Source organism: Amblyomma americanum, chromosome 1 (genome assembly GCF_052857255.1).
Source record: "Amblyomma americanum isolate KBUSLIRL-KWMA chromosome 1, ASM5285725v1, whole genome shotgun sequence".
NCBI lineage: Eukaryota > Metazoa > Arthropoda > Arachnida > Ixodida > Ixodidae > Amblyomma > Amblyomma americanum.
In genome coordinates this window covers 151,994,496-152,013,271 of record NC_135497.1, presented here as the reverse complement: position 1 = coordinate 152,013,271, position 18,776 = coordinate 151,994,496, and the positions used below count along the sequence as shown (strand labels likewise).

The following is an 18,776-nucleotide window of genomic DNA, read 5'->3' as shown; positions in this document are numbered from 1 at the left end:
CAATGCCGTGGATAAATCAGCCCCGCTGCTTTCCACTGTAGGGTGAAGCCAAGTATCAAGTGTTCAGCCGTTTCCTCCTCCCCTCCGCACGCAACGCACAACGTGACTGGAGGGTCATCTGACAGCGCCGCCATACCCTCCCTCTTTTACTGTTTCCTTCGAGGCGCGGTTGAGGTGTCCACAGAGATATTGTGCGCCTCACATTTACTCTCTTTATTACCAATTTATTCCATCTTGATGGCCATGCTCGTTATGCCCGTAGACATCCGCAATGCTGGTTGCGTCGCATACTGGCAATTTCCCACAGCCTAATACAAACAACCATTGTTGTAAAAACTAAAAAGTTCACCTTCGTTCTCAGTTTTTGGTGAAGCGATGACGAAAAAAAATCTTTGTTTTTCTCTGCTAAATTTTTTACGTTTTTATTGACACATGGCGCACGTATTGGATTTTGCGCAAATTTTTGGAGATTTACTTTGAGCGTCACATTTTCAAGTTTGTTTATCCAAATACGCGGACGCTTGGCGAATATAAATGTTTCGAATTAATGTAATAGGTGTCGCCGCCTGTCGTCAAAAATTTGTTCAAATTGTATTGAAGCGCTGAAGTACGCACTCCAGAGTCCATCGTATATATGCGAGAGATGAGACCAGAGCGTTCCAAAATGGCGAGTCATATCACCCGTTCAGGTTCAGCAGGGTGGCCGAAAAGCGCACCACAAGGTCAATACACGGGAAAGTACATGGGATCCAACCCGGCAAATCTTCTAAACTTTACGCTCAACCGAACTGTCAACTTGTGAGTAGCTTCTGCTTTGTACTTTGGTTTACCGGCTCACTACGAAAGCCCGCTAACAATGGGCTCCATTGGTGCGAACGATGTTTGTGCTTCAACTTGCATTGCTCGGGAAGTGCGATCGCAGTCATGTGCTGAGACTTGTTTTGGGTTTTTGTTCATCTTTAGGTACCCTCTCACGAACTACACTTTCGGCACGAAAGAAGCATTGTATGAACGCGACAGCTCTGTGCCGGCGCGGTTCCAGCGTATGCGAGAAGAGTTTGAGAAGATTGGCATGCGGCGGTCTGTTGAAGGAGTCCTTTTGGTTCACGAGCACGGCCTCCCGCACGTGTTGCTCTTGCAACTGGGGACAACGTTTTTCAAGCTGTAAGTTCACGCGCAGCGCTCGTTAACATAATTAAGTTCGTATGAGTGTTTGATATTAACCCTGTGCATTCTATCATGAAGCGTTGATTTCAGTCCTTGAAGCAAAAGAATTGTCTAATTTTGGCGCGCACAACCGATATGTCTAGTCAATGCCTCCTGAAGAACATGCCTGAAGCGACAGGGTTTTTTCCGCCCGCCGTAGAACGCGCGTCCGGCCCATTCCACGTGCTGCGACTACAGCATTTCCCGTTCAATTTAATCCAAACGCCAGAATATTTAATCTGAGTGCCACTCAATTTAGACCAGGTGCCGCGGAAATTAATCCAAGCGCCACGGCATTTAATCCAAACGCCAGCGAATTTAATCCTCATGCGTTCTCACACTGGACCCCTGGCGGTCTACAAATCCAGACGCGTTATCGACGAGTTGTTACTGACAAAGCATTAGACACCCAATGAGCAAGTAATGACTTTTTAATCATAGCAAATAAGGGCCGGGTATTTATACCACCCACCAAATCAATCGAAGTACAGGGTGAGCGCAAAGCATTTTGCAGATATGCATCAGCGGTGTCCTGCAACTCGCATCATGTCACACCTTTGTTATTCTGATAAGATGAGCGACTCACTCTAAGGTGGTGACTAAGATAAACTCCCTGTGATCAGCTGATAGTCCACTCACATGACTTCGCATCACTTGCAACCCAGTGCAGGGTTGCCATAACGCCCTGTCATGATGAAAGTAGGCTCCTTGTGACGTCACAACTTGTAATGATGCAGCGAAAGCGTTTAGAGTTAGCGACAGCGATAACATCGCAATAGCGACTTGATGTGATGCATGATACTGCAAGTCGCGTGAGACTGGAGAGTGGACTGAACGAAATAGCTGTGTGCAAATGATAGACTATTGTCCAGGTAAATCGGATACCAATGTTGTTGGGTCACGAAAGTGCCTCCCCTTTCCTGAAAGTCACGTGACTTCATAAGATTGTAGTTGCGAAGATGTACAACAAGAAACCTTTTTCCTTGTTAGTGCGCACGTGTCTGCCTTCAAGCGCAGTTTTTTTTTTTAATATTCACAAGTCGCTCGCCATGTCTGATACTCCCCTTGTTCCAGTTGTCATTTCATCAACGCACGTGCTTGTCATTTGGAGAAATCCGGTCAGTCAGGCCTGCTGTGTTACTCCCAAAGCCACTGTGCGCGTGTGCATCACACAGGAACCTAGCGAGCTGTGTTTCTTGCGGAAAGAAGAGAGAAGAGGTGCATGGGTTTATTTGAAATTTGTCGACGTTTTTCAAGGAGGTCGGCGAAAGCTCGTCGGAAAAATGGCCAGAAACAGCGCAGGCTGGGCCTTCCAAGATCTGCTTCACCCGATCGAAACATCTCTTGCAATGCTCTGCAGCAAGGTTGTAACAGACGCACGCTTTGCAAAGTTCTAACAATATTAGATGTGAGGGATGTGCCCCCTGCGGGCCAACGACTGCCCAGGCAGGTTACCGCGACGTCTCCGGCTTCCATTGAGCGCCATGCAGTCCTCCTTTCCCACGGGTCACCCGGCTACACTTGAGAGCTCAGCTAATTCTGGACTTCCTGAGGTCCTTATTCTATCTCATGGATTATTTTCCCTTTTTGCTTGTCCGAAGTAGTTGACTTCTTGCCATTGGCAATAGTACAATACAACATGCATCATGAAGTGTAAATACTTATTTTGCGGCATTTCTAGCCACCTCAAGCACTTGTTGCAATATGGATGTTTTGAACATGTTCCTTTTGTTGTAAACCGTCCAAAAGTTACTTGTTATGCAGCAGACAAAAGGTCCTAACGGCATGATAGAACGGCGTGCACAGCACGCTTTTAGATTTCGAAATCGAAACTGACGATCCTCTTTCAGTATTATGTGGAAGTCAGCTCAGACTTCTTAAGCGTTTGCTGCACTCTGAGAGATTCAAAAACATTTTTTTTTGTCATTAACAAAATAAAAGTTACTCAAAGCCCGAAAAAAGGATGAAACAGCATGATCGATCGGGCGCCGTGCATCATAGTCTCCCAGCCATTGAAACCGAAATTGAGGGTCATCTTCTAGCGCTGCCTAGCGGTCAGTCTGTGCAATGTCGAGGCAATCTCGGGGGCCCATTGAAATCGAGGAGACGCTTCAGGCATGTTGTTCAGGAGGCATTGGTCTAGTGCAGTGGCTAAGCTTAACGGCTTGTGCTGCCAGGGGCTACCTGTTGTCGCTGTGAGAACAAAAAAAAAATTGTGAACTAATTGTAATGCAGTATAAAAATCAAATGTTTTCGATTAAAGCGGCGGTGTTTGCCGAACCACTTAATGCATGCATTGGGCTAGTGGTGACATTATTAGTGGCAGCAGTGAGTTAACATATCCGGTTTTTCTAATACCACATGGTGAGCTGCAGTGCACTTCTAATGGATTTAGAGTGTCCACGGCATTGTTGAAATGTTCGTATTGCTGAGGCATCAGTGTATTGTGGTAGTGCATCAATAGTCTGCGCAAGGTCTGAAAAAAAAAACAAAAAAACTATCCCTTGTTGCATTTGAATTGAAAGGTTTTTTTTCAAGTCATTTAATACAGCATAATACTTTGGAGCTAACTTTTTGTACCCTAAGTCTATGGAAATCTGTCGTCTCGAGCATACAGGCCCTTTAATGCTATGTTGTTGTGACTAGTGAAACTTGTATAGTACTAGAGTCTGGCGATCAGTGTGCTAACATATGATCATCATGTAGTACAGACGTCCACACACTTCTTCTGGAGTGCCTGAGCAGCTCGTTCTGTTCCGCATCAGTGACACCTGCCATTTGTTTTTGGCTTCAAAATAATTTATGGCTGAGTGCATGTTGAGTGTGATGACTTTCTTCTGCATTCTTAACGTGCTAAAAGGCATAGTGCCAGAACCACAGTACCAGAACATGCAAGAGCTCCAGACCATGCATGTGTGATTCTTTTAGTGCTTGGCAAATCTGAGATAAACTTTTTCATTTTTCTTTCTGACAGTGCACTTGTTCTTTGTCAGCAGTAAGTGGTACCCTTGTAAGTAAGAGAACCCCCAACTATTCTAAGCAGCACTTGCACCATGTTGGCAGGTGTGGTATAAAGTGTTGGGTGTATTGTTATTTCCCTAGTACTAGCTGTTACAAACAGCAGCATTGCAGTTCATAATCAGGGTTTATCTTTCAAACTGTTTCACAAGCGTATGTGATGAGGCAAAAACTGAAAAAGGTATTTGACAAGCTAAGTTACTTTTCAACATTAAGAATAGACCCTTTTCAAGATTAAGTTTTCTCGACATTGCACTTTGCGTAGCTGTAATCACTGGTCTTCAGTCAGATGAAGTTCTGAGTGTTCATGCTAATGTTTGACAGATGCACACAGCGTCATCACAGAAACGACGTTGATGTCTCGCATTTAAGAAAACACTCAAATTGTGCCTTTAAGGAAAACTACAGTACTGAGACTCGCATAAGAAAAGCAACAGGAAAGGCACTGCACCTGTGTGTGGCTGTGGTGTCCTTTTGTGTGTGTCCTTGTTTATGTTTTTTTTTTAATATGCTTTACTATGCATGGCCTGTTATCTTTCTTATGTGCATCTGCCACATGGCTGCTTTAAGAAATGATGGAGAACTTGCCTTGCAATCTCTTTGTAATTTGTAACTTAAGATGTCCATAATAACATATGCAATCCCTTGAATGTATTATTTTCAAGGGTTTGACTGCAAACTGCACTAAACATTTCCTTTCGCTGTTAAGTTTAAGGGCAGATTTGTTCAGGTATTGAAATGGTGAATTGTTGTCTTCATTGCGTTTTTACCCAAATATTTATGTTGCAAGAACGCATTCAATATTTCATGTGCGTGCAGGTATCGGTTGCAAAAGCTTTCAGGAGTGTGTGCATTTTAATGCTGGAAAAGCTTGTATCTCTTATGTGATATTTCTGCAGCTCTTGTTCTACGTTACTTCTTTGTTCAGGTGCCTGTGTTTTGAAATAAATGTACCAGTAGAAAATAGCTTCAGTAACTGAATTATCAGTGCTTTCTGTCTGGAATTATAGTTTTTGGAATGTGTTGAAAAATTTGTGCATTCTGAACAACTAGTTGTGTATTCCCACATTATGCATCGCCATCATTTTATGCTAATGTATAGTTGTATATACTATTAGTTTGTGGGCTAGATGCACAGTGTTTACAAAACTATAGAGTTCTTTCAAAGTAAATTATTGCAAGTTGCTCACAAACACTACTTGAATATGAATAGTGCGTGAACAGCTGTGATGGCTGTACAAATGCTTCGTCCAGTTAGGTTTCTAGATTGTGTCCTTATTGTTGTTGTGGCTTCAGGACTAGGGAAAACACAGGGTTAGTAAACTTACTTAATTTTCAGTTTTCTTTTTATCATATTGTCTTTGCAATCAAGGCAGTATGTTTTGCCTGGAAGGAATAGACAAGCCCTCCCAGGCAAAAGTTTTTTGATTTGGTGTTTTCTGCAAAATGATCAGAATTGATTTTTTATTTTGGTTTCTTTGGACTTCAGTTTTTGTCATTGTACTAGGCTACATGTATTCAGTTTATAGTCTGTGTCGCATTTGAAATATTAAGCCAGTTTAAATGCTCAATTTCTGCAGGTGCCAGTTCGTAAGTATTATTATTTCATTTTGTAGGAAGGGAGATGCACTGTTTGCAGTCTTTGACATGGATGTGTTGCAGATTTCAGGCTGAGGTAGCGTGGAACTAATCAGAATATTAATTGGATGTGCTATTTTCATGTTTGTGCATTAAAGCAGTGTTTACCATGAACATATGTATCGTATTTCTTCGTGTTCCTGTTGTCACAGATTTGGGAACCTTAGCCTAAACCAAGGAATGCCATATGTACTATTTAAACAGTGTCAACTGTACCAGCACAACAGCAGATTGTAGTGGGGAAACCATTTACCTGCATGTACTGTAGGCTAGTGTAAGCAGCTACAAAGCTAAATCTGTGCAAACAGCATTCCATGCAGAGGTTTTCATAACATTGTTGCCTACGCTAGCTACCTCACCTATTTGTTTCTAGTCATCTCAAATTTTAAGCCGCTATTAGGTAATTGCACTTGGCATTTAAACTGTAATACTTACTCGTGCTTTGTGGTTTGGTGAAGCACTGTGTGATGTCCATTCAAGTTTTGTTGGCTAGTGTTTATTCCAGTGGCAAGTTGACTGGGACAAGCATAGCTTTTGGGAAAAATGTTCACCAGCGCTGTCACATTTAAAGGGACTACGCAATGAATAAAGTCTCTTGTAAATGTTTTTAATGCTTAGAAATGATCCTAAGAAGCATTCACACCAAGTATGAGTCTTCGGAACTGAGCCGTCAGTTTATTATCAATTTTTAAAAACAGTATTTTTTACAATTCGAGGGCCGATTGGTGTGCTCGTAGTGACCAATTTTGAAACTAAAATCGTGAAAAAAGACGTCGCTCTACTCATGACGTCACCAGGCCACCACACGCTGTCATTCGCTGGAGCCATGGCAGCCAAGACGTCGCGGGCACACTTCCGGTAGCCGTGAAAATCGTCTGCTCGTGCCGCCGCGTGACCCTTTCGGGCAAGCGCGAGCCAGGGCATGGCCTTCGTGCATATGGTTTCAATTTTCCTCTGCCGCCTCCTTCTCTCGGGAGTTCCGGAGCCACTCGCAGTGGCTCGCCGAGTCGCTGCTGTCGTCGCTGGCGTTCAGCTGGTACGGCCAGAGCCGTGTACGGCGTGAACGCATAGGGCTCGATGCCCATCGTGGCCGTAAGAGCGAGCAGTCACACCTCGGGGTCCGGGTCCATTACTGCTAACTACAACATACGACAAGCAAAGAAACCAGACGCGCACCGCAATCACGCCGCCAACGCTTGCTGCTGGGGTGCTAGGAGGGACAACCGGAAGCTGCAAAAGGAACATCAGCGGATGACGTATTGATGGGCGGGACCCAGTCCCTGAGCTGTTTTCTTTATTTTTGTTTGGTGCCCCGCGTGTGCGAGTTGAGGGGGGAGAGGAGGAGCGTAATTTTTAATCGTCTATATCTTGGTTGTTATTGATGTTAGCTTAAAAATTCTTGCGTTGGGGTGATGAGTGATGAAATCCCTCTCTCGTCTGCTTTACGTAATCTCAATTAATTCATTGCATAGTCCCTTTAAGTGCAGTTTCTGGTGAGGTTAGTACAGGCTGTTTTTTCACATCTTGTATTGTTGTGGCATGCTACTTAATAAAATTGTATTTTTCAGCATTAAAAAACGTGCTTTAATATACTTTTGGGGAAAGGAACCGCCAAGAGTCGGCAATACATTGGTGTAAAACCTACAGACCTTAAAGGGCAACTCCGGGTTTTTTTAACATTTCGAGTTCATAATTCATCACATTCCTTTGAGTCTCCTCTCTCCAGCACAAAAAAACTTTTCAAAATACCAAACAGAAGTATTTTAGAACCTCAAAAACCAGGTGACCGTAACCAAAACTGGGTTTGGACCAAACTGACGTCATGACAAGCCAAACTGTGACGTCACTGATGTTGTAACAAAACCTCTTGTGTGCATGTTGATTGGCTAAACTGGCTACTGGAAACAACACCTTGGATAATTATGCTCCTGACAAAACAAGCTCGAAATTTGTACTTCAGGAAACGGAGAGTGAATATCGATGAGTGTCGCTAGCTGGCTGGCGGTAGGCAAAAGGCCAGGGAGTGGCGTCGCGGGAAGGTGTTGAGCGCGCATCTTCGAGGCCTGTAGGCACGTTTCCAGTTTCTGCGAATCAGAGCAATGGTTGATGCTTCCAACTTAGTCATTTCTCGAAGTACACGAGCCCGCGTTGGCCACGTGAGGCGTATTCAGAGAAATAGTTTGCCACTGTGTATTGCATATATGGTTAGTAGTAAACATGTAGAAAGCGTTTCTAACGTTGATTTATACGCTAGGCATTGAATAAAATAAGTTTTGACACTCTGCACTAGCTGGAATGATTGTACTTTGGGACAGTAGTCAGCGGAAGTGCTGGCGTTGTTTCGGCGGAGCAGATGTGCGCTCACCGTCTGCTGACATACGTGTCGCGCTGTGCGAAAAGTGGGGACAGCGTCATGCCCCCGATCTCCCCTGTCTCACTTAAGCGCTGTTTTTAGCCGCATGATCACGCACCAGCCAGGCCGACTTCTCCTCTTGTTAAACTGGTCGATTTGGAGAAAATTTTTGATCTCTGGAATTTTCTTTCCTAGCCCTACAGTCTTGTTTCGTGACAAAAAATTATAGCAAAATGTTCAGTACAAATTTAGAAATTATGCTTTCTAGATGTGTGGTCGTCGAAAATTGTGAGGTAATTTCATATATTTCAGTGCTGCATTTATTTGACCAAAGCAAAAGCCGAGAGGCCATAAATGAGGGAATAAACTTTAAGGTTCGTGTTCTGACCTCTCACATTTTCTGCGACTGGCATCGCTCAGACCTTTGTAATTGCGTAACGCATGAAAATAAAATGAATCTATTTGTCGCAAACTATTCCTGAGACGTTGAGGAGCGTAATAAATCTCTCGATTTTTTTTCCTACACGTGCAGTACCATGTTAGCTATTTTTGTAAGAAACGTTTTCATTTAACTATGCATGCATAAGTACTGATCATTTAAATAAAGAACTAACCGCGTCATCATACAAAACAGGGCTTTGTGTACATGCAGGCATAAAAAAATTTGTGCACTTTCTACTCATATTTAAGACCTTGGGCTGACTTGACGAGGGTGTTAATTATAATTGCTCAGAACTGCACCATGTATAGCTAAAATAAAACGCATTACTGAAACTAGCGTAGCAATTTCATATTTGCACCAAATTTAGTTACATATCACATGCATAAATGACGAAAGCACTTTTCATTTCTGCGCCCCCTCTCAATCTTGCCACATGTCTGTTAGTAGCACGCCTGCGGCTGCTTCTTTTCAAACAAGCTTCGCGATCATGTACTACCTCATGAAACATGACACATGCATGATGCAATGAAAAAGCATGTGGCGTTTAGCACACTTCAGGTATGCTATTCTAAGCACGCCAATGCGACCGCGCAAGGTTGGCACAACTTACCAGACTTCTTTTTACTCGAATCAAATAATTCCGTCGGTCATATTAACAAATGCGCCATTAAAACAAGCTGTGCTATTAACAAAAGAACGCATTCCTTGGGGGCGAGGGAACCTGCCAGCGCCCCGTGCGCACCGGCTTAAGGTCATAAATACGTGTGCAGCTACATATGTGCTTTTTTTCCTTGCGCAATTATCAGCCTACTATCCTGGCATTCAGGTGAATGAACGCAGTAACTCGCATGCTAAGTGCAGTGAGTGGCAGTGCCGATCGATTCCCAGACCTCGCGCTTTACTACCGTGGCCCATTGCCTGTTAGCCAGTTTCTTGATGCGGTATTTATGTGCGAGAAACCTATCGAGGCTAATTTGACTTTCCTTTTATGCTACTACGTGGATCCAACAGTGATGCAGCTGGTCAATACATGCTGCTTCCGCAGTGCGCAGGCTTGATGCAGCCACCAGTAGCTGCGGTAGGCATGGGCAGGCAGAACCTGTTTTGCCTACCATGCGAAAGTCGCTGCTGACATCAGCCCTACCGCATCTTCGTGACGTCGCGGGGTGAAGGAGGTCGATAGAAATCTTTCCAATTGAGATCACAAAATGAGAAATTTAGAAATTCATTTGCGCTGCTACAAAACGTTGACTGGCTACCAAATTTAACACTAGAGGTCAGCAGACTGCGGAAAACGTACCGTGAAAGGTTCAGTAAAATCCATAGAGGTAGAAAAAAACGTGCAGTAAACTGCAGTGTTCTCTATGGGTGGAAACATGAAAAGAGTTATAAATGCAAGCACAAGAATCTGGTTTGAAAAAAAAAAAATTGAAAATTGGTGTTTAGGGAAAGGAAATAGCGCAGTATCTGTCTCATTTATCGTTGGACACCTGAACCGCGCAGTAAGGGAAGGGATAGAGGGAGTGAAAAAAAAAGAAGAAAGAGGTGCCGTAGTGGAGGGCTCCAGAACAATTTCGACCACCTGGGGATCACAGCACATGGGCTCCTTAGCATTTCACCTCCATCGCAACACAGCCACCGCGGTCAGGTTTGAACCCGGGAACTTCGGATCAGCAGCCGAGTGCCCTTACCACTGAGCCAATGCGGCGGGTATCTGGCTTGAGTCTAGATGCACTTCCAGGAACACTCTCCATGTTAAATGCTTTGCCTTCTAGCCCTGCAGACTGAGCACAGAGCAGAAAGTATAAGGATGCAGCACAGTGGAAAATGACTTGTATCTGTCCGGTTTTCATGCCTAATCATATTTTTACGTGAAATGTTCTTGCAAGGTATTGTTAATGCTGTAGTATCATTTCTTTTGGATACGTTTGAATGTACAAGGATGATATGCACCATCCTGTAATGATAATGATTCATGTTCAGTAGTGCGGGCGTACACACACTCTCTCATCTCTTGCTAAAATTTTATTGATGGTAAGCTTGTTTGTTGGCAAGATCTAAAGGCCCTCTTATGTAACACCTGCCACTGAGTCACTTAGGAGCAAAACACTACTAGGTTTGACGTAGGTTCGCTTGAAGAGGTGAGTTGTCTTAAAGAACTCACTTTATTGAAAAGGAAGTGTGACAGTTTCACTTGATTTGCCTTGATCACTGTGCAGATGTGTAGAACAGTCACTAACTGCCACTTTGGCAATGCTTGGGGGCTCATCTGTAGCTGATGTCACCAAACATTTCTTGTAGCTACTTTGCTATTTAAAATGGAGCTTGTATTGTTCTGATGTTGTGTGGCTTAGTAATAACTAAGACTTTAGTGTCATAACCAAAAGAGTTTAGTGTCATATATGGAAGGCAAAGCAGCAGGGATGGTGCTAAAAAAATTCTGGAATGTAGGCAGTTGTAAATCCTCTATGGTGCTACTATGGTTGTGGGCTGTCATTAAGTGCTTTGTTGAGGGTAGCCTCCTATACCATTGCATGCATTTCTTCATGTGCCTGAGTTTGCAGTAAGACATGCACAATACATCAGTTGTTAAAATATGTTCACTGTTCTGATTATCCTTGCACCTTTCTGTTTCATAGTACTTTACAGAGCCACTGCAATTAAGCTTAAAAATGCTTGGTGCGGTGCAACCCACCAGTGATTCTTGGTGCTTATATTTGCTGCAGTCATTGCAGACTGGAAGCTTGTGGAGGGTATGCTTTCCTTAAAGCAGGGGTTACACTTGCACTCACTACTTTGCAATCTTGTTGCAGCCCTGGCGGGGAACTGAACATGGGAGAAGATGAAGTGGATGGGCTCAAGCGGCTAATGACTGAGGTGAGCATTGTAGTATGTAACAAGCGTGTGCTTTGATCATCCCTTAGGAAGCAGCAGGAACACTTTACTTCTTTCTTGTGTTTTCTTTGACGAATATTTTAGGTTTCGTCACTCAATTTTAGTGATCAGATTGATGGAAGTACTCGTATACTTGTAGATAAATACTAGCTGACTTAGTGTGCAAGGCTTTCATTTGACCGTACTTAATTCAAACTTCCAGTTTATTGAACTGACACTTTGATCCCATCAACATCACATCTATATTAAAGGCTCCCCTTTATTTGATCTCTGCATAATTAGGACAAATTTTCAGCCCCCTTTGAGTTCAAATAATTGAGATGGCTCCTTATACACAACAGTAGTAAAACATTTCATAGGGTTTGTCAGCCTTTTTAGCTTGGGGGGAAACCTAGGGGCTTTCAGAAGGTGCCGAGGGACCACCCCGCATATATTGGCTCCATTCCTTCCTGCTCGACACCAATGAATTTTTTTTTTTTTTTTTGAGGAAAGAAATGTTGCAGTAATTGTATCGCACATCTGGGTGGACAGTCAAACCGCGCTGTAAGGAAGGGATAAAGGAGGAAGTGAAAGAAGAGAGGTGCCGTAGTGGAGGGCTCCGGAAAAATTTCGACCGCCTGAGGATCTTTAACGTGCACTGACATCACACAGCACAAGGGCGCCGTTTTGCATTTCGCCTCCATTGAAACGTGGCCACCGTGGTCGGGTTCGAACCCGAGTACTCCAGGTTTGCAAAAAGGAACTTACAGACATGTCAGCTCCAGAGATGCCCAAATTCATTTACTAATGACTGGCTGTGTGATGAAACGGTCTGCAATTAAGAATTACTGTGTGATTAGTCGCAAAATAAATTGTGTAAAAGAAAGGTGGGGGTTGAGGCATGCATGAATTTACGTGTTCACCAGGAACCCTGGGGTTCCGCTGATCACTGTTTGAAAACCCCTGATTTATCACATACCGAAAGCAAGACTTCATCATTCCACAGGCCTCATGGTGGTTCATTGTGCTGAGGGGCTTTGGCCTAAAGCCTCAGACTCTACTGGCTGGATAAGAAAACTGAAATGAAGCTACAAAAAAAAAAGTTATCAAAATATGAGATGCTCCTACTTCTGGGCACTTTGCACATGTCACCACTTTAAACGCACCTCATGTGAGTCAAGCTGTCATTGAAGCTTTTTGGGTGGAAACCACACAAACAAATGGAACTTCACAACAGATGCTAAATGGGAAGCACAGCAGTTGATACATGTTACTGCTTTTTCTGTCGTGCTTTTTGCAGCTGCCGGGAAAATCCTTAACTCTAGCTCCCCTCTCAGGTCACTCTCCTGCAAATGAATGTGTGTTATTTTACAAGTGAACATGTTTGCTTTTTCATTGCGCACCATGTAACAAAACCAACTTGATGTCCATATTCTCACAAATGAATCGAGGAAGTTTTAGACACTATGGCATTGTGGCTGAGTTTGAGAGGAAACGGTGAAAGCGTAAAGCATTTATTCCTTACTAAGGCATGACTTTGTCCTAGCACAGGTCTTGTGATAGTTCATTGTGCTATAAAAGGCTTCCAAGAGCAGGTTCGTCCTGGCCTAAGCCTCACTCTGCTGAATTTTCACTCATGCACCCTGATGCAGTCACACAGATGTCCGCTGGACTTTTGCCATGCAAGGCAAGCCTCGCTTTAGATAAGTTGGCACTGAAGCAAACCACACAAGTAAAACTTTACAACAAATGCAAAGTGACAGACTGCATACATCATTAGGTTAAACAGATGTGACCTAGATTGCAGAATCTTTTTTCCTTGCTGAAATCTTTTTCACTGCAGACCTCTTCTTTGGAAGTCACATTTGAAAGTATTGTGCATGTTTTTATTGATTGTTTTTAGGTGCTTGGTTATGAGTATCTACAGCTTTGTCACATGGTTTGATTTTGAGCTGTATAGTGGAGCTCTTACGGCACCTGACACGCCAAAAGGCCTTAAAACTTCAGAGATTTAAACTGCAGAGTTATCACAAGCTTCCCATTTCATGGCTGAAAAGCATACTGTGTGGCCTGAAGATTGTATAAAGAAGGGTATACCTGATATAGCAGGCCTAAATGGGCTATCTGTGCCCATTCACAAAATTGTGATTACACTTTGCATATGCTGTGTTTAGGAATGTTTTGTCTACAGGTTTTGATGCTTCATGTATCATTTTTCCAGCATTTTAATATGCATGCACATTCAGAAAAATTGTATTTATATTGGGATGGGTAGCCATGAAGCACTGCACAGTTGCAACATACTGCAGGAGGTCCTCAAGCTTTTAATGTTCTTGGAACACTGCAACCAAATGCTCTCAATGACTGCTGGTCTTGCAGGCATCGTTGAAAAGGTCTAGTGCTCTGTTATGTTGAGAGTCTGGTTACACAACATTTATGGCATTGACGATATCTCATTTTGTAAAAGCCAGCATTGTTTCACAGTGCAAAAAAAAGGAAAACAACAGTTCACAAGGGAATTTCTGGAAAATACTTGGAGTTGAACAGTATCATGTCACTTTTTTTTTTCTTCTTTTTATTGCCATATCTTTTCTAGGTCTGAGGGTGTCAGCCATTGCTTTCTCCTCATTCCTTTCATTTTTTCCTTGTAAATATTCTACCTCTTATTTTTCACTCTTATAGGTGCTTTTATATCCACATATCTTTCTTTTAAAGCTAGTTGTAGTACCCAGCTTCTCACTGATTTTTTAATCAGGCATAGTAGCACTGGGGCAGTGGTGCTCGGCACTTGCTCTTCCAACAGGGTTTTTGTGAAGACCAGCTATCTGAATGTACCTGGCTAGTATCATTTGCTTCAGTAAGTAAAACTATTGATTTGTCAGTGTGCGAGCATGTTGCACTGCAGTGTAGCTAAAATCGGAAGTATTCCTAAAAGTGACAACTTTGCAGTAGTCGCTATACGAAACCTTTAGCAACATTTTGACTTCACTGGAGGAAATGCCTTACCACATATGACTGATATGGAGAGATGTTTAATAACTAAGAGTGGCAAGCCTCATTTTCTGCTGCTGGCACTGGTAGGCAAGCATTGCGATATTTGCAAGGGGTAATCAAGTTGTGTTAATGTTGATAAAAATAAATATGGTGCCTTTCATAAGGCACAAGTGAGGAGCAAATATACATATATTGCCAGACTGCTGTAATCGTTTAGTGGTTCTTGCCACTAAAATGCACAAAACAGTGCTAACACCCAGTAGTAGCACCTGTTATGGATGCCACTTTTTCAATTTCATTATCAAAACTCGTTTTTTCTGGTTATGTACTTGCTCCTATTTTGAGCGTGGTGTTTTGCAATAAGCACTTTCTCTGGCTGCAATAGCTTAGGATAGTGTTTGCACATCATGCAGAATATCATTCAAGTTTGTCTTTAATTCCATTCACATAACAGGCACCATTTGGGGATGTGGCAGATTTTTCTAAGCTCTTAATATGCATAACAGCAGTCAGAAGTTTATATTTATTCTTTTATTTTTGCCACAAATTTGTATCAGATGTAACCAGAATAATCATTGTGCATGTGCTGTACATTCATTGTGCTACTGAAGCCTGGTCAGTCTCTCAGATGGCTGCATTTTGATAGGTGTAATGTGTGAAGATACCAGCTCTCTCATGCTTGTCAAAATACCTGTGAAGCAGAAGATGACATTGGTGCATTTATTTTGTTTACACAGGCTCGTGGAGGCTCACTCCAGTGCTCTTTTTTTTTTTTTCCAGAGCTGCGACAAATGTGGCAGCTTGGTTGTAATGCTGAGTGTAGTCAGACACAAATGTATCGCACCTGTCATATCATGGCTTGTAGTCGTTTGTGCCTCTTTATGTGAGAAAACAGACCAGAATGGCCAAGTTTAGTTTGCACTAACAGCTTAAAGTGTCTGCAAGCGCATTTGGCTGACTGTGGTATCCACGGTTGGTTCTGTGATCAGTGATATAACATTGTTTCATGAATGGTGAACAGATACTTGGCCGACAAGATGGAGTCAAGCAGGATTGGGTCATAGAAGACACAGTTGGGAATTGGTGGAGGCCAAATTTTGAACCTCCCCAGGTAAGAAGTTCAATTAGTATTGTTTTTTTTTTAATCTTGTACAGCATAGGTGAGAAAACAAAGCGTATCCTACCGTCACATGTCATTCTTGGATTTCGACGTCTCGATGAGTTGCAAGACGAAAATGTTGCTGGAGGTGAATGAAGTGCAAGAGGTTGCCAATCATAGTACTTGATATTTGTCGGAACGAAATGTGCCTGGGTTCACTTTGGCTGTATGGCGAATTACTTTTCTGGTGCGGACCTAGCTTGTGCGAACAGGTGCGGCAGCTTTGGCAGCGTTGCCTGCTATATATGAAACAGAGTATAAGAACTATGAAGGTCGCTCTGAAAGGAAAACCTCCAGTTTTGTTATGTTGGCTGAAGGCACCACAAATGGTTTTTGGTAGTATGGCATTGGACTTTGAACCTTTTGTACAAGTATTCTGTAAGTTTGTTGTCATTTAATAGAAGACAGCTTGGGGGCAGTCTGACATAGACCTGTGTAGGAAAGGTATGATTTACTTGCTGTATGCAGGCAATGTTGCACCTAAAGACAGCCACCAGCATTTGTAAATCATTTTAGTGTGATAGCACTAATTGGATCGCTAGCGGAAAAGGTGTCCCGAGTCAGAATGAAACTGGAGGAGCGGGGAACAGAGGCACGCGTGTGCACCCGCTGTTTGGCGGAGGCGCAGAGGGTCATGTGACGCGACGGCGCAGCTGGTGTGAGAGTCAGTGCACGCAAGGACGAGGGTCACGTGACTCGCTTAGTGTGGCAGGGAACCTGCATTGCTCCGTGGGCGTTGCAATTGTTCCATTGAACGACTAAATTAAAACTGCTGCAGTAAGGCGCTTGGGCCACTATGAATGCGAGACCGCATTCTGAACGATTAGAGGCCCTCGTTTGACTGAAAGCGTTCATTGCAGCCAAAGGTATGCTGGAAAAAAGGGGGGACTTTCCTTTGCAGTGTTGTCACATTGCAGTGTTGCTGCGCCAAATAGCCTGATCAAAAATGACGGCTTGTACCCCTCGCCTCGGGAAACCGAAGAGGTGACGGCTCGCAGGGTTGTTCTGTGGTGAGCCCGCTCCTTGACTGCTTCTGACCCTACAGCCGCCTAATCCTGTAATTGCGAGGGGCGACTTGTAGGGGCGTTCAATTGCTCAACCAAAAACAAGGGTCAATTCTTTTGCTTCGAACTTGTTGGCCTAGTCCTCGTCATCTTCAGGACTGTATTCTGCCACGGAATGACGCTTGCACTTTGGTACCCAAGCCTTTGGGATACAAACATCTATCTTCCCTTTCCTGCCTTGCCTGATGCACGCCACATGTGGCTTTCACCGTGCGTGCATATTCCCTTAGCGGATTGCTACTGCGGTTGCTTTGCACATCCTTTGCACTCGCTTCGCGCCGGGCCTTCTTATGTCGATCCAGGTACTTCGACAATGAAAGCGCACGAAGAAATGGACTATGCAAAAGGCTACCTCACACTGACAGTCGTGAATCGTGTGTGTGGCGCACCGCTCCGAACCGTTGGCCAAGGCATTTTGCGCCTGATCTTTGGAGGATCTTAATAATTTCGAATCACGTGACGTTTTCCAGGAAAGTAATCTGGCAACCTATTTTACTTTGGACATGTAATTCTCGCTGGCCGTTGGGCGCGTATCCTATCATCCATACTTTCAATGCATTATGTATCTGAAAGATTTTCCAGGGGTGTGCTAATTCATCATAATAATGCGTTTTGGAGCATACAACTTGGATGCGTAATTGGGGCTTTGCTGTAGTGGGAAAATTTTACGGAAAAATTACACTCTTGTGGAAGGGCCCCACACCCCTTCAACTGCGAAAGAAAAGTGCGGCCCTTACACAAGTATGTATGGTACATGCCCTGTCTGTTTGGGACATAGAGGAATAATTATTTTATTTACTGCGTTGGCTGTTAGTAGGTGTTGCTTTGGTTGGATGCCGTGGGTTGTGTTTGGTAGCCCAGGTTGCTGCAAAGTCTCGCAAATCACTTAGAGCTGCGTGTCACCTAGTATGCGCCAGGCTAGTGCTCGGTTGCTTCTTGAATGTGTACCCACTGTTTGCTGAAATCTGGAGACAGAATTTGTTGCTGCCTAGTCAGCCACTGTTGACAGTGCATCATATGAGCTTAGCTGAACTCAAAATAGCAAAGAGTTCTTGTTACACTATGGCCCAGCCAGTGTACACAACATTGAGAACAGCACTTTGTTTTGCAAACTGCTCCTGGACAAAATGTTAGTGTTTGCGGGGGATGCACGGTAAGCACGGCAAAGGATGAATCATTGTTCTTGTTAGTGCTAACACAAGCAGCACAGCTGAGCTGAAGCTTCTTGTCATCAGCAAAGCAGGATCACCTGGTGTGTGAAAAAACTTGTAACTCTAGGCCATCCACGGTAGGTGAGAGGGAGGAGAATAGTTTTCTGAATTCGCAAACTTAGAGACCATACCATATCACTTGCACTGCTAAAGATGAGCACAGTTGAAGTCGCAGAGGCTATATGCGTGCACTCTGCAAGCCGAGTGCCCATTTTCGAGCCCCATTAATTTGGGAATGATGAAATGCGTGGTTCTGTGGTTAGACTCTGGAGTAAGGATGGCAGTGATCATGGGCGGCCCCGCGTTGTTAAGTGTATCGTCTATGAAAAAATGAAAAAATACTTGGAGACTGTCAGTCTTTCAGAAATGGTCTGCTGCAAGTTGTCACTGCAACCTGGGAATTTTGCGAATGAATTATCTTTTAGGTGCTTGTTGCTGTTTTTACCTCGTGCGACATGTGGCTCGGCAGGAAAATAAAAAACACACAGGCTTCAGAGACCAATAAGACATGGCGAACTTCACAGTTTGAAACTTGTGTTGGTGAAGGACCAGCACAGTTAAGAATACTTTTGGAAAACGTGCTGCATAAAATTTCGGAAGTAAGCAGAGTCTTGTATGGCAAAGTTACTCTTAACCCAGGCGGAAATCCTAACTCATCAAGCTGGTTTAAAGGGCAACTCCGGAGGATTTCGAACATTTTGTGTTGAATATAAAATTGTAATTTTTGCACTGCCATGTTGTAATTCTGATATATAGTGTGTCAAAATAGTGAGGAAAACAATCGCAAAACAGCAAAAACCAAAAGCCGAAACTAGGT

The 18,776-nt window shown here is 43.4% G+C and overlaps 1 protein-coding gene across 3 annotated transcripts in view; it reads left to right on the top strand.

Moving 5' to 3' along the window:
- The first annotated feature begins 617 nt into the window (after nt 1–617).
- Cpsf5 (cleavage and polyadenylation specificity factor subunit 5) overlaps nt 618–18,776 on the top strand; it is a 48,996-nt gene continuing 30,837 nt past the window's right edge. For 2 of the 3 annotated variants that reach the window (XM_077647372.1, XM_077647373.1), the window contains exons 1-4: nt 619–798; nt 964–1,164; nt 11,471–11,534; nt 15,547–15,636. In XM_077647372.1, the coding sequence (XP_077503498.1) occupies nt 635–798; nt 964–1,164; nt 11,471–11,534; nt 15,547–15,636 (519 nt within the window). In that variant the 5' untranslated portion in view covers nt 619–634. Of the gene's footprint in view, nt 799–963; nt 1,165–11,470; nt 11,535–15,546; nt 15,637–18,776 lie in introns of all 3 variants that reach the window. The other variant, XM_077647371.1, reaches the window with a different exon arrangement.